Source organism: Gracilinanus agilis, chromosome 2 (assembly GCF_016433145.1).
Source record: "Gracilinanus agilis isolate LMUSP501 chromosome 2, AgileGrace, whole genome shotgun sequence".
NCBI lineage: Eukaryota > Metazoa > Chordata > Mammalia > Didelphimorphia > Didelphidae > Gracilinanus > Gracilinanus agilis.
The window spans coordinates 287,226,624-287,242,231 of NC_058131.1; the positions used below are offsets into that span (position 1 = coordinate 287,226,624).

Genomic DNA, 15,608 nt, shown 5'->3' on the forward strand with positions numbered 1-15,608 from the left:
ATGGCTGAAGGAGATGGGTAGGGAGACGGAGGGGTGGGGCACGGAAATGGGGGGGGAGGGGGAATGGATCGAGATTGTTCTGGCTCAATCCTAGGTTTGGGATGTTTGCATTGAGGGCCCTCCAAGAGTTCTCTCCACGGTGGAATTGATGTTGGATGCTATCCCGTGGTAGCATGTGCTAGAAGGCCAGAAGCATCTTGTCTGTGTCAATGGTTCTTTGGAGTCCAAACTCCAATCTTCTGAGACCTCTTTCTTTTCTCTTCTGTCTAGGGAAAGCCAGGAGCTCGAGGCTTACCAGGACCGAGAGGACAGCTTGGGCAGGAGGTGAGACAGCCTGGCTCCGTCTGCTGCCCTCCCTGGAGTCACCTCCCTGGCATGTTTCCCTGTCTCTGAACTTGAGCTCTTGGCCGTGCTTGGCTGTGGGCATTTGGAGGTTGGAATCTTTCCCTCACTGTGCCTGGAAGCCACTGGGGAAGAGGCCCAATAGGCTGGGGTTCAATATTCATATTGGAGACACATGGATAATGGTTGGTTGGGAATAGGAGGTCTCCAAGCAGTGACTGGGGAACACTACTATCTCAGGATATCTTGAGGTCCCTCTTCTTGAAAATCTTCATTGGATACTGGATGACCACTTTTCAGGAATGTCATAAAGGACTTGTGAAGTCCATTCTAAGTCTGAGTTCATGAATTCCAGTATTTTCTTCATCCCCTCTCAATCAGAGAGCCTTCTTCTTTTTTCTTTCCGCTCCTAATGTGATTCCATTTAGTGAGAAAATTATGGTAGTTGCAAGAAAGAATAGAGAAGAAAAATAAAGAGATAGTCAGCTTTCCAGCAAATGAAGAAATCACTATCTTGAGAACTGTTGGGGGATAGTCTATTATTGTCAGTGAATTTGAAGCAGATGTTCCAGAAACTTAAAGACTGGAGAATTGGAAGTGAAAAGGATTTTAGAGATCACCTTGAGAGGAAACAACATAGGAAAAATCAGAAACTCTGATATTGACTACCTTTAACTTCAGTTTTCTTATCTCTAAAATAAATGAGTTGGCTTAAATGGTCTCTCAAACCTCTTTTGGCTCCAAACCCAAGATCCCAGGATCAAATCCAACCTTCTGCAGGAAATTGAGGTCCAAAAGGGAAAAAAGGATTTTTGAATAGCATAGGCAGGATTCAAATTCAAATCTTCTAAGTCCAAACCCAGTGTTCTTTCCATTTATATATATTTTTTCTTTCCATTTATATTGCTTTGTTGTCTCACTCTCCAAAACCTTTCATGCCTCTGGACATGGGCCCAGGGCAAGTCCTGGTACAAAGTACTGGGTTTGGGAGTCAGGGAGAATATTGTCTTCCCACAGCTGCATGCAGACATCCCACTGCTAACAGATCCCCTTTCCCTGGCCTGGCTCAGAGGCCCTTACAAGTTTAGAAGCCACGGGAACTGTTTCTGGGGGAAACTGCTCTGCCATTTGGGTGGGTGGGGGGTTTCCTGGATGCTTATGCACAAGGGGCATCATGGAATAGGTGACTAAGAGTTGTGTGAGGAGAGGATCAGAGATGAGTAAGAGCTAAGATATCAGAGCATGTCATATTTTGAGAATTGGAATGGACTTTAGAGATCATATTGTCTGATCCTTGGTTTTACATATTAGGAAACTAAAGCCTAGAATGATTAAGATCCTTGATTTAAAACTAGAAGGGACATTAGAGGTCACTTGGTCCAATCTTCTAATTTTAGATTTGTGGAAACTAAACTGGTAAAATGATTTGCATTAAATGGAAGAACTAAGGTTCAAACCCAGACCCTTTCACTCTAAATAGCTCTTTCCATGGCACCAAGCTATGGTTTGCCCAAGGTCTGTGTAGGTAGCAGAGTTGGGATTCTGTCCTAAATCCTCTAACTTTAAATTCATTCCTCTTCCCTAGTCAAAATCCTCAATGCAGTATTTCCACCACTACAGATTTCTTCTCTGATCTTGCCATAATACTGTAATAGTATTGGTGGCTTAGTTGTTTAGATCATCTGTTTTGTGAACAGGGGATCTGGGGTTCATTGTTCCAACATATCTTTTTTTCTTCAAACCTGGTATGGTGCTCTCAAATATAGTTCCCCTCAAGGGCAGAGATTTTGCCTTGCATATCTTTGCATCTTCTTTTAGTTCAGTGGCCTGTACCTATTTGTTTTTGTTGTTCAGTCATGTCCAACTCTTCATGACCCCACTTAGGGTTTTCTTGGGCAAAGATACTGGAGTAGTTGGCCATTTCCTTCTCCAGTTCATTTTATAGACGAGGAAACTGAAGCAAACAGAGTTTAAGTGACTGACCCAAGTTCACATAGCTAGTAAATTCCTGAGGCCAGATTTGAACTCAGAAGATGACTCTTCCTGACTCCAGACCCAGCACTCTATCCACTGTACCACTCAACTGCCCTCTACTTATTTAGGGCTTTGTAGATGTCTGTAATAGCATCTTTCACATTGAAATGACCTGCCTACTATTAGTACCTACTCAGTACTACATGATTTGACATGATTCTTCCCCCTTCCCATTGGTCACAATGTGTTGCTTTAAGTCACCTACACTCTTTTGATCACAGGTGCCATTTGTAGGTAACCAGCCATGGTTAGGCATGTATTATGTAGCTGAGTAGATCACCAAAGCTTCAAACATATGGATTTGGCCTGTGGAGCTTGGTGTCCAACCTCCTAACTCCAGAGGCACCAATCAAAAACATTTGAGAGTTTGCCCTTCCTTGCAGTCCACTAAGGTCTACAGATCTCGGTCTGGCCTGAGGTTGACCCTAAACTCACCTGAAGACAATCTAATGTATGAAAGAAACCTACAACATGGGAGCCAGTGGGGTCATCAGTTGGTATGAGGCCTTTGTCCTGAAGGCTACAGGTGTCGGGGTTATACCCTCCTGACACAAAGTGTCCCGGGCTCATTATTTTTCTAGGGCCACAGGCTATTTTTTCAGATTCTAATTAATTATCTTCAGGATGACATAAATGGATTAATTACACTCTTCCCTTTAGAAATACTCCAAATATTTCCAGGCCTGTTCTTATTGGGCTTCTCAGTAACTGTGGGAAAGAGGGAAACTTGCCTCGGGAAGTTCATGTCATGATGATAGTGTGAAGCTAATAGAGCTGTCTGATTTTGTGCTCTCTGTCTCTTTTTTCCCATTCTATCCCTTGGTCTTTAGGGAGATGAAGGACCAATGGGGCCACCAGGATCCCCTGGGTTAGAGGTAAGTGCCCTACTCACCATACTAGGTGGGATTTTGATAGATCCAAGTTTGGTATGGTGGAAAGGGGAAGGCAAATACCCTGGAAATAAGCTTGACCATTGTAAGAGCACAAGAAAAAGGTAGGAAAATTGTCACTGATGTCAGGATGCTAAGCCCACCAATTTTTACCTTGGCCTAGTCAATGATCTTGGAGATTTAATAAACCTTGAGATCTGAGGTCTAGAGGAAACTTTGACTAGCCAGTTGGTCTAGCCCCTGCTTTTAGACAAGTAATTGTATGAACTCACTAATGTTTGAAATAGCCTTTTATTTATTTTTTCCAACCCCTTTTTAATCCAGTCTGACACATACAGGCTTCATGGGCAAGTTACTGAGCAAGTAACTGAAATTTTCCATGTTTTTGTCTGGCAGGTATGGCAAAAGTGCCAACCTGCAGAGAATAGAGGGACTTTGCTCATCAGGAGTTCTCCATAGCAACTAAATCAAAGATCCAGTCCCTCCCCCTAATCTATATTTCAAAAAAATCCATAACTTCAGTCTTAGAATTGATACTAAATGCCAGTTCCGAGGCAGAAGAGTGATAAGGGCTAGGCAATGGAGGTTAAGTAATTTGTCACAGGTCACAAAGCTAGAAAGTTTCTGAGGTCAGATTTGAACCCAGGACCCAGGAGAGAGGCCTAGCTTTCTTTGCATTGAGTCACCTAGCTGCTCCCCTAATCCATTTTAACTTTACAAGGCTTTATTCCAACCATTCCCTCTCTCTTGATCCTCACAACAATCTGTGGGCTGGAGATGGCTGATATTATGACCCCCCTCCAACAGATGGAGAAATTGAGACCCATGGTAGTGCAATGGCTTGCCTAAGCAATAACTTGACTAAGTAAAACAGTTAAACTGCAAGTAAAATCTAGGACCTACCAATCACTCATACAAGACTGTTTCCATGTATTACTATATCTTTACAAGACCAGAAAATAAATAACTTCTCTTCATGGTCTGTTCTGGCTAATTCAGAAGCATGTTTTGCATGACTTCTCATGTATGATGGATATCATATTGTTTGCCTTCTCAGTGGAGAGGGAGATGGCTAGAGGAAAGAAGAGAATTTGGAATTGAAAATGTATAGAAATGAATATTAAAAGGGAACAAATTAATTTTTTTTTAAATTGAAAGTTCTTGCTCTCAATAGATAGATAACAACAGCAAAACCCACAAAAATTAAGGGTCTATTCCCTGACCTTTACCACTCTTCTTATACCTTCAAGTCATGCCTTTTTCCTTGACCTTGTCCTCCTCCCACTCACCTTTGTTTTTCAGGGTCAGCTTGGCAGGAAAGGATTTCCAGGAAGGCCTGGCCCTGATGGCTCCAAGGTAAAGAAGACTTTATCATGATTAAGGGGGGGAGGAAGGACTTGGAGAATAGGGACCAGATGATGAGGACAGGCTGGGAGATCAAGGAATCAAACAACAGAGATTAATTACCAGCATGATAGATTCCTCATAGCGACCTATGAAATGAGGCATTAGCTCACATACCCATGGGTAAATACAAATAATAATAGGTGATAGTAACAATTAAGAAACCTCAGGCTTGTACTCTTTGGTCACAAAGCTCTAAACATTCTTGATTTCGTTTGATCTTCAAAAGAACCCTGCAATGTAGGCAGGGCAAGGATTAATATTCATTTGAAGAAAGTAATGCCCAGAGATGCCAAGAGGTTTTCTCATGGCCAAATAGCTACCAGTAAGTGGCAGAGCCAGATCTGTTTTTGTTCTCACTATTCTCATCCCGCTATCTCTCAAAGTTACTAGCAGCATGTCTCATGAGTCATTTGCTAACCCTGTCCCTCTGCTTTCTGAATCTGTATTGGGGAGGCCCTCGTACCCTGAACTCTGAGAAAGGGTTGGTTGGGAGAAGATGGAGGGGGTATGCAAATGATGAATTCTGTGTGGAATAGAGAGAATGGGATATAAATACAATTGACCCAGTCAATTTTTAAACCTAAGGAATCGGGGAAAACTCCCTGCCAGGCACAACCTGTGGTCAGCAGCCCCACAGAGGTCTGAACCCTTTTTCTTTATTCATCCTGGCTTGGTTTCTGTGGCAAAAGGAATGACGAGCTTTTAGCATATTACATGTTGTTTTACAAACCCATGTGGCTTCCCCTCTCTGTTTGCCTCTTTCCATGTCACTGGTCTTGTGGGTAGGATGGAGGTAGGGGGAGGATAGGGAGGCTGAGGTTTCTTAGTCTCTCTCCATGGCCTCTGGGTCTTAAAGTACTAGCCACTCCATCTCCAGACTGCTGGAGCCGGTCAGCCAAGACCAAGAAGGCAAGAAAAATTCAGACATGATAGATTCAGAATGGCTTTAATTAAAGTAATTTAAGCATGTTTGAGAAGTCAGTAGAATGCCGTAGCTGGAAAGGACCTTAAACATCATTCAGTCCAACGTGGGCAGAAATGGGGGTCCCAGACAGGGGAATTAACTTGCCTGGAGTTAAATGGTAAGTGTTGAAGCTAGAACTCAAATCTGAATTTCCTAATTTCCAAGCCCTGTTTTCTTTACAGGATGTCCATGAAGGTTGAGTCATAGAAGATAACTGTGGCCTCCCACTAGTGGTTGATGTTCATTTTCTTGGAATAGGTGGTTCCTGGAGCTGGCCCAAGGGATGTTTCTAATGTCCTTGTGGAATGTTCATACCCAGGGCTCTGGAGTCAATCAGGCCATGCTATGAATTAGCATGGGGCTATATGGATAAGACATAGTCATCATGGACATAGGCCAAGGGGGAGACAATGTGGGAATTGGTAGAATGGAAAAGATTTTGAATTTAGAGTCAGAAAATCTGGTACTGAGAACTGTGGGATCTTGGGCAACTTCAATAACTCTTCTGGATCTCAGTATTCTCATCTGTAAAACTAAGGAATTAGACTAATGACCTCTAAGGTGCCTCTCATCTTTAAATTTAAAGTCCAGTGATCTTATGACTTAAGCATATTCATGGTGGTTGTTCATCTCTTTCAGTCACGTCTGACTCTTTGTGACCCCATCTGGGGTTTTCTTGGCAAAGATCCTGGAATGGTTTGCCATCTCCTTTTCCAGCTCATTTTACAGATGAGAAAATGGAGGCAAACAGGGTAAAGTGACTTGCCCAGGTCACATAGCTAGGAAGTGTCTGAAACCAGATTTGAACTCAAGTCTTCCTGACTCCAGGCCTGGCTCTGTATCTATTGTACCTCCGTACTGCCCACTTAATTCTTGCTCTCCTTAAATGAGCTCAGAGGCTTTTTGCAAAACCTGGAGATGGCAATGAGTGGCTGGGAAGAGAAGAAACATTTATATAGTACCTATTATGTGCTAGGCATTCTGCTAAGCACTTTACAAGTAGTATTATCTCATTTAATTATCACAACAACCCTGTGAGGTAACCAGTGCTGTTATTATTCCTCCTTTAGGGTTGAAAAACTTAAGGCAAACACAGGTTAAGTAACTTGCCAAGGGTTACACAGATAATAAGTGAGGCTAGATTTGAATTCAAGTCTTCCTGACTTCACTACCTCACTAGTTCTAGACACAGTCAACTTTTAGTTTTCGTATCTCTGGCCTATTCTGCTCCATGTTCTTCTATTATTTTTCCTCCACCATGGGACATTTCTTTCTATGATGGCCTGTGGCCAGGCTAACTTGGTCTAAAATGGCAGAGTATCGTGAGATGGAGCCCCATGCATGAGGCAACTTATTCCACAGCATTGGACCGATTGGCTGAAGAGTTCTCCTGAGTCCTGCCTTTGGAATTTTCTATGGAGAAATCAGAAATGGATCTGAGCTTGGGGACTGTGGCCCAGCCATTGTCACCAGTGGTTGGCCTTCCCCTTTCCAGTCCCCTGGTAACATTCCTCCCGATCTCCTTGCAGGGTGAGCCAGGAAATGCGGGTCGACCTGGAAGAGTGGGAGAGCAGGTAGGTCTTTGACTTTTCTCTATAGTCTGACTCCCTTAAACCAGTATATGAGCCCAGCCTTGAGCCAAGTCTCAGGAACTCAGAGCCTGATTCTTCATTCAGCATCTGGATTCCCCACTGGCTTCTCTTCTCCTCCTCCTCTTTGGCTATGTCTTTGGCCTTTTCACTGCTGGTCTGAATCTCCCGTTAGGAATGGACCCCAACTTAGGATGCTAGTGCTTTGGCTATCGCTGGTCATAATAGCAATACCTCACATAAGGAGAGAGCTATGCTTATAATCTATATCCCCATCTTCTGCTTCAACAGCTTTATCAATTAAAGAAGTGTTATTCCTAATTGTCAGATAAGGAAACTGAGACCCAAACAAGTGAAGTAATTTGTTTGTTTATTAATGGATAAACTGGGACTGATCTTTATGTCCTCATTCTAGTCAGTGGTGCTAATGTGAATAATAGGGGCTAGGAATAGAGACTGGACCTGTGATTTCATTGGTGTAGCAAACTCCTGGGTAAGCAAAAATCCCAATACCAAAGCAATTTGGCATCTTTTCTTAGCATATAGCCTAAGAGAGTTGTTTGGAGGCACTGAGAGTGTAAGTTGGCATGCCCAAGGTCACAGAGGCAGGATGCGTCCAATGCAGAACTTGAACCCAAGTCTTCCTGATTTTGAGGCCAGATCTCTGTCCACTATGTTACAGTACCTTGAAGAATATTTCATATTTATTATAACGTCAATCAGCAGGCATTTATTAAATTCCATGCTGTTGTACCAGGCACTGTGCTAAGCTCTGGTGTTTTACATATATTATTTCATTTGATTCTCATAGCCACCCTAGAAAGCAAGTGGACTGTTATCTGCATTTTTAGAGATGAGGAAAAAGGTTGAAAGGAGGAATATTAATTTTTTGTGTCCATTTGTCTAGGAAGTGGACGAGGCAAAAATCTGAACCCAGGTCTTCAGACTTTGAGGGTGGCACTTCTCTGATTCTTTTCAATTCCATTCGATAGTCCAAGTTATTATATGCCAGGCACTATGCTAAGCACTTGGGGATACAAAGACAAAAATGAAAAAGCCCCTGCCATCAGAGAGCTTATAATCCACTAAGAAAACTAGCTTATAAGACAAAGAAAATCAAGGAGGCAGAGAACACTGACAGTGGAGTGGTGGGACTGAGATCAGGGAAGGCTTTGTGAAGGAGGAGCCTCTGAGCTGAACCAGCCTTGAAGGAAAACTAGGATTGAGAGTGACAGAGATGTGAAAAGAGTTTATTTCAGGTCTGGGGAATGATTGGTGTGAATGTATAAGGCGAGAGATGGCTGGTCATTTGGAGAACATCTAGTGTGCCAATCTGGTTACTTGGTGGCTGAGACTTTTTTGGAAACTCTAGCAAAGGCCCAGGCAGAAGAGGAAGTTGTAACTACTGGCCATGAGGAGGATCTATGATGATTCCTTTATCCAGACTCTGCTTGCCCCAATGCCCGGGATATCAGGGCCCTGGCCCTGTGGCTGGATCCAGGGCATGTTGTCTCATGCCCAGCTAGGTTCACTGACCCCTGGAAAGTAAAATCTCTCTGAGGTAAAGGGACCGAAGCTCTTCAAATATTTAAGTAAGAGTTTAACTTTTGATGACCACAGGTTAAAGAAAAGGTACATGCTTGTTTCCCAGCTCTCAAAAATTGTCCATGTTCCTTGACCCAAAGCCTCCTGGAGAAGCCCTGTAAAGCATTATTCTCCTGCTGGAGGGAGAGGAAAAAAATCTGTGGTTGCTGACATCCAGGGACTCTGGAGAAATTAGTCATGCATAGAAAAGTTTAGGGATGGAAGGTAGGAGGAAAATCAGCAAAGGAGTGCCTAACCAGTTTGCCTTAATTTGGGGATGGACTTGGGGGCAAAGGGGAAGGGAGAACTTAGAAATAATTCCAATGGAATTTGAATAGGAAGCATGTGCATTTAGAAGATCTGTAGGTATCTTGTTTTTTTTCCCGCCATTAAATTTTAAAGAAGAATCAAAGAATCAGTGAATTTATTTTAATATCAAAGTAGTAAACAGCAAACAAATATATTACCACATATAAAATTTATAACAGTATATTACAAATATATACAATGTAGACAAATAATTAAATACATACATACATAATTATATAAACAATATAAGCGTATATAACAACTAGCACTTAATATAGCAGGTTAAGGTTTGTGAAGTGCTTTGTATGTATTATTTGATCCTTACAACAACCCTATGAGATAGGTGCTATAATTAGCATTTTATAGATGAGGAAATTGAGAGTAAGAGAGTATATATCTGATTAAAGAGCAAACATCATGGGAATAAGGTTTCTTTAACTCTTCCTTCCTAGAGAAAATTTGAAGGGGCCCAGAGTCCGATTGGATGGATAATCTCCTGCAGCCTAAGAGGGAGGCGATGGCTTCTCTTAGAAGCCTTTAAACACCACTTGGGTTGGCCAAAGGAATGGCCAAGGCTAGAAAAGCACCAGGTCACACAACCAGGCTACATCCGACTTAGAACTCAAACCCAAGTCTTCTTGCTTTAGAGGCTAGCTCTCTATCCACTATGGCATACTGCCTTGAAACATATCTCATAGTTGGGCAGCTAAATGGCTCAATGGATAAAGCTCCAGGCCTAAAGTGAGAAGGTCCTGAGTTCAAATTTGGCATCAGACACTTCCTACTTGTGTGACCCATGGCAAGTCACTTAAACTGTGATTGTCTAGCCGTTGCCACTCTTGTCTAAGAACTGATACTAAGACAGAAGTTAAGGGTTTAAAAGCATTTAGGAAGTGCTTACTATGTGTCAGGCATTGGGTTAAGCTCTGGTGCTTTCTCATCCATTATTTCATTATCTTACATCCTCTTTGCTAGAAGATGTCACCTCAGATCTTTGTAAGGAGAGATAAGGTGGTTTAGGGGCTTCCCCTAATTCAGAACAGAGCTCAAAGAGCATCATTTTAGCTATTGATTGATTTGAAAGGGAATTCATCAAGTGGAAGGGGGAAAGCAGACTCAGTCAATGTTGCTTCAGCAGACAGAACTAGGACCAGTAAGTGGAAGTTTGAGAGAGATAGATTTCAACTCAGTATAAAAGGAAGAAGGAGCAGCTAGGTGGCCCAGTGGATAGAGAACTGGGACTTGAAATCAAGGAAACTGATCTTATGAATTCAGGTCCAGCCTCAGACACTTACTAGCCAGGTGACCCTGGACAAGTCACGTAACTATTTGCCTCAGTTTCTCATTTATCAAATGAGCTGGAAAAGGAAATGGCAGACCACCCCAGTATCTTTGCCAAGAAAATCCCAAATGGGGTCACAAAGAGTTGGGCATAACTAAAAAACAGTAGAACAGTAATACAAGGAAGAACTTTCTAATGATCAAAACTGTCCCATCATAGAATGGAGGGGAAGTGCTCCAGCAAAGGCTGGATGACTATCTGTTGGGCTTTCTGTAGGGTTGGGGAGAGGTTCAGTGGGAAGGAAGATCATGAGACAGCTAATGTGCCATTCTATGATGACCATGTACTGAGTACTTTCTGTGTGCAAAGCTCTGGCCTGAAACTGTGAAAAATACAAAGGAGCAAAAGACATGGCCATTGCTTTTCAGGGGCTTACTACTGCATCAGATTTTTTTCTAAATCACACGTGAGGCTTAAATACATACAATCAACCACAGGACTTTGTCTCCATCCATCCACTACACAGTCAATGTAGGTGTCACTGGAGTTGACCACAACACACCCTCCCTGGGATTCTTTCCACATACCCACCTCCAGCTGCAGGCAGTTCTACTGTGACATCTTTCCTTTCTCCAAGCTTGCCCTTGATGCCCATTTAACTGGATTTGACCTGGATGTAGTAGGGCAGTGGGAGATAGTCTGATTTGGTCTGGCAGAGAATGATCAGTTTTCATGAAATGCTTCATGGGAGATTACCTACTTTCGTCATTTCCCACAATTATTTTGGGGAGGGGGAAGCATAGTGACAGAGAAGGGCAAAACTCCCCAAATGAGGCAGCCGTTAAAGCACAAGTTATGGACAAAATCCACTTCCTTCACTGCTCCCTGACCCATCTCTCCTGAAGCAAAGGAGCTGTGGCCAAACTCCTTTTTCCAATGGGTCAGGGGGAGTCGATGCTTGACTCTTGTAATGGCTTACTTAGCTGCCCACCTCCCAGATCAGCCCAGCTTCAACCCCCTCCTCTTCCCCCACTCACCCTCTCCACACTGTTTGTTCAGAGTGGGCTAAAAGTGAGTGTTTGAATTGTGAGATCTGATAGATAGTTCACATTCTTTGACTGGTAACAATGCCGCTGTTATCCAGAGCCAACCTTTGCTGAATGGCTGGGCCCATGGGATTTTTCTACAGTCTGTCCTTTCTTCCAACTCTTACCCCTTCAGTGCTTCAGGTGCAATAAATGATATTCCACAGAACTAAGCAATAGACTTTCTGACTCCTTGAGGGGAACTGGGAGCAACTGGGTTCCTCATGCTTACCCCCGGAGCATCTTGAGGGCAGTGACTATCTTTTGTCTCTTTTTGTAGCTCCAGTGCTTAGTATAGTGCCTGGAAAATAGGTGCTTAATGAATTTTTGTTTAAAATGTTTTTCAATTGATTGATTATTGTTGTTGTTCACCCTGTTTTTGAAGAGAATCAATGACATCATGAGGTGATGTCTTGATTTGGTCATGATTTGGATTTAAGTAAGGTAGAGATACACAGAATCATCAGATTATTGAGGACCCTTAAAGCGGGAGCAGAAGTGCAAATGAGAGGAAGATTCTTCATTGCTCTGCCCACCATCCCTTCACACACACACACCCCCATCATCTGTTCTTGTCCCATAAATGTAGACTTTAAAGAAACTTCCAAGACCATTTAGACTGAAGGTTTTTAGAAAATCCTTAAAACACAAATAAACAGAAACACACAAAATAACCTCTCTTACCGTCTGCCTTAGAATCTATACTAAATATTGGTTCTAAGGCAAAAGAGTCCCAAGGGCAATGCAACCGGGGTTAAGTGATTTGCCCAGAGTTACACAGCTAGGAAATGTCTAGGGCCAGATTTGAACCCAGGACATCCTGACTCCAAGCCTGGTTCTATCTACCGTGCTACCAAAGGTCTTTAATCTTTTCCGGTGTCATATATTCCTTTTATAATCTGGTGAGGCCTATGGAACCCTTCACAGAATAACACTTTTAAATACATAAAAAATACATAGGACTACAAAGGAAACCAGTTATACTAAAGTAGTTATCAAAATATCCACTTTTTAAAGTTCACAGATTCCAGGTTAAGAACCCTTGAAACCTTTCCTCTTATTCTACAGATGAGAAAATTGAGGTCATCTTGCTTCTAGGATCAAAATAAAAATGCTCTCTTTGCCTCTTCACAATCTATCCCCTTCCTGTTTTTCCAATCTTAGGATATAACATACTTGCTGTTCTTTTTTTTTTTTTATCTTTACCTTCCTCTTCTCCTCTTCCTCCTTCTTTTCCTCCTCCTCCTCCTCCTTCTCCTCCTCCTCCAGAAAATATTGGGAGACCAAATTTGAACTCGGGTCTTCCTGACTCCAGGCCTGGACTACTATCCACTATGCCACCTTGCTGGCAACGTATCTTGAGCCCAGATCTGATGCTCCTTGTCAACTAACATGGGAGCCAGAAACATTGAAAAGGGAACAAATTAGAATGTAAGAGCTCTCTAAGGAAACTTGGAATTTAGTTTATTCAAAGCTGCATAAGGGAGCTTAGAAGACTGATAATATTTTAGAACTAGAAGAGGCCTTTAAGGTAATTTAGTCTCATTTTATTGGTGGGGAAAGTAGGGCCCCAGTGAATAAAGTGGTTTGATTTTGGTTATGTGGCGAATTATTTTTTTTTATTTTTTCAGTTAGTTGAAGAATAATTTTTGCCAAATTCTTTTTGACATTTTAGAATTCCGGTTTTTGCCCTCCCTACTTTTCCCCACTTCTCTGAGGTTATAGCTGTACTTTCATGCAATATATATTTCCATATTGCTCATGTCATGATAGAAGACACATATCACACATACAATAGAAAACTCAAGGAGTGGAAGATGGCATCCTTTGATCTGCACTCAGACTCCAACAGTTCCTTCTGTGGCTGTGGATAACATTTTCTTCCTGAGTCCCTGTGGTTATCTTAGAGACTTGCTTTGCTGATAATAGTTGAGTCCTTCACAGTTGATCAATGAACAGTATTTCTGTTACTGTATATACATTGTTCTCCTGGTTCTGCTCACTTCACTTTGTGTCAGTTCATTTGTCTTTCCAGGTTTTTCTGAACTTATATTATTAAGTTATTAAAATTATTAAAATATTAAATTATTAAAAGAGCTTGGATTAGACCCTAGGTCTCCAGACTCACAACCATACAATAGGAGTTAGATGGAACCTAGCAGGCCATAGTCCAACCCCCTAATTTTACAGGTGAAGAAACTAAAATCCCAAGTTATCATTGGTTCAAGGTCATATAATAGAAAGCATCCTAAAAAGAGCATTGGACTTTGGAATCCAGAGGCCTACAGTTGAGTGCTGCTTATAGTCATTTGCTAGCTATGTGACCTGATGGTAGCCTCAGTTTCCTCTCCTGTAAATTGGGGCTGCACCCATCCATCTTACAGAGTCATGGTGAGGAAAGCACTTTGCAACCTTTTTTGTTGTTTAATCATTCAGTCATGTCCGACTCTTTTTGACCTTCTGGACATACAAGGCTTTTCTATCCTCCACTATTTCCTAAACTCTGTCCAAGTTTATGTTCGTTGTTCCCTTGACACTATCTCTCCATCTCATCCACTGCTGTTCCCTTCTCTTTTTGCCTTCTTTTTTTTCCCCAACATGAGGGTCTTTTTCAGTGAGTCCTGTCTCCTCCTTAAGTGGCCAAAGTTTTAAAATTTCAGCTTTAATATTTTACCTTCCAGGGAATTGCATGCATTAAATTTTTTAAGTATTGACTGATTTGGTCTCCTTGCTGTCCAAGGAACTCTCAAAAGTCTTCTCCAGCAATAAAATTCAGAAGCATTGATTCTGCAGTGCTCAGCTTTTCCTGTCAACCTTACAATGCTATGTGTAAATTCGTTTTTATTGATTATTGTTATTGATAAGTAACAGAGCCATGATCCAAGCTCAGGCTTCCAGGCCTTCAGATCAGTATTCTTTACCCTCTTCCTACAGTCCTGATAACTTAAGACCAAGATTCACAACCAAGCCATCCCACTGTTGGAGGAAAATTGAGTGCATGTCCTTCAGGCAGTGGGCCAAGAGATTCACTGGACTCAGTAGGATTAGTGCTTTTGAAGTAATCTAGGTCTCTGAGGGGAATGCGGCACATTGCTAGCACAAATTGGGACTAGGTTGTTGTCTCTTTCCCCCAAGAGCTTCCCTTTATCTCAAGACAAATGGCATAGAGGTAATCTGATATAATGGGCAGAAAGGGTTCAAGTCCCAGTCCTGCTATTTACCACTTATGACACCTTGAACAAACCCCTTCCCATTTCCCAGCTTTGGTTTCCTCATCTGTAAAATGGGAATAATAGTACTTGTGACACTTACCTGACAGGATTAATGAGATTATCCATAAGGCATTTTATAATTAATATAATTCATAATGATAGTATACATAATTATATATTATATAACACATTATGTGATATAATAATTGTATTTAATATAATTTGTAATTATATTATAAATAATGTAACATATAATTAATAACATCCTATAATTTATAATTAAAGATCCGTATTAATGCAATAGTAATTTTTTTTGGACTGAACCTATGATTTGAACAGTGTAGTGTTGTGTAAACTTTCTCTCCCAAATGGAGATCTGGCATCTTCTCTTCAACTTATAATCTTAAGAGAATTATGACAAATTATTAATTATTGCTAAAGGAGACAAGACCCACAGTGGAATTGTTCCAGTTCTGTTCGTGCCCTAAGCAGAAAGAGCTGACAGGGTCACTGAAACCAGGTTCTTAGAAAGAAGATAGAGAATCCACAATCATGGCAGCCCCAACTTAGAGATTTCTACCCCAGCCCTTCTAGTCCTTCCAGGTGTTTTCTGGGATGGTGTGTTTAGCAATATGTGTGCCACTGGACCGGCCCCAGGAGGCCCTGGCTCTATGAATGCTATTCATTAGGTTTCTGTTTGAATTCTTGTTAGAGGTTTATGACCTGTCTGCGATCCAATACCCAGTAACCCATAAATATAAAGTAGCTATGAAATTTCTGCTTTTCTCGGCCAACCTGGCAGGGAGCGGTCCCTTAGCACAGAGCTTCCTTGATGTGCTTCCATTGGTATTCTTGGGTTGGGGCCCCATGCGGAGTGACCATATGTCCCCTTTTGAAGGGAAGGTCCATT

The 15,608-nt window shown here is 41.8% G+C and overlaps 1 protein-coding gene across 1 annotated transcript in view; it reads left to right on the forward strand.

Moving 5' to 3' along the window:
* The window catches only part of COL27A1 (collagen type XXVII alpha 1 chain), a 268,921-nt gene that overhangs the window by 148,782 nt on the left and 104,531 nt on the right, over window positions 1-15,608 (forward strand). Inside the window, exons 20-23 of the mRNA XM_044659702.1 lie at window positions 271-324; window positions 3,207-3,251; window positions 4,569-4,622; window positions 7,167-7,211. Of these exons, the coding sequence (XP_044515637.1) occupies window positions 271-324; window positions 3,207-3,251; window positions 4,569-4,622; window positions 7,167-7,211 (198 nt within the window). The remainder of the gene's footprint in view (window positions 1-270; window positions 325-3,206; window positions 3,252-4,568; window positions 4,623-7,166; window positions 7,212-15,608) is intronic.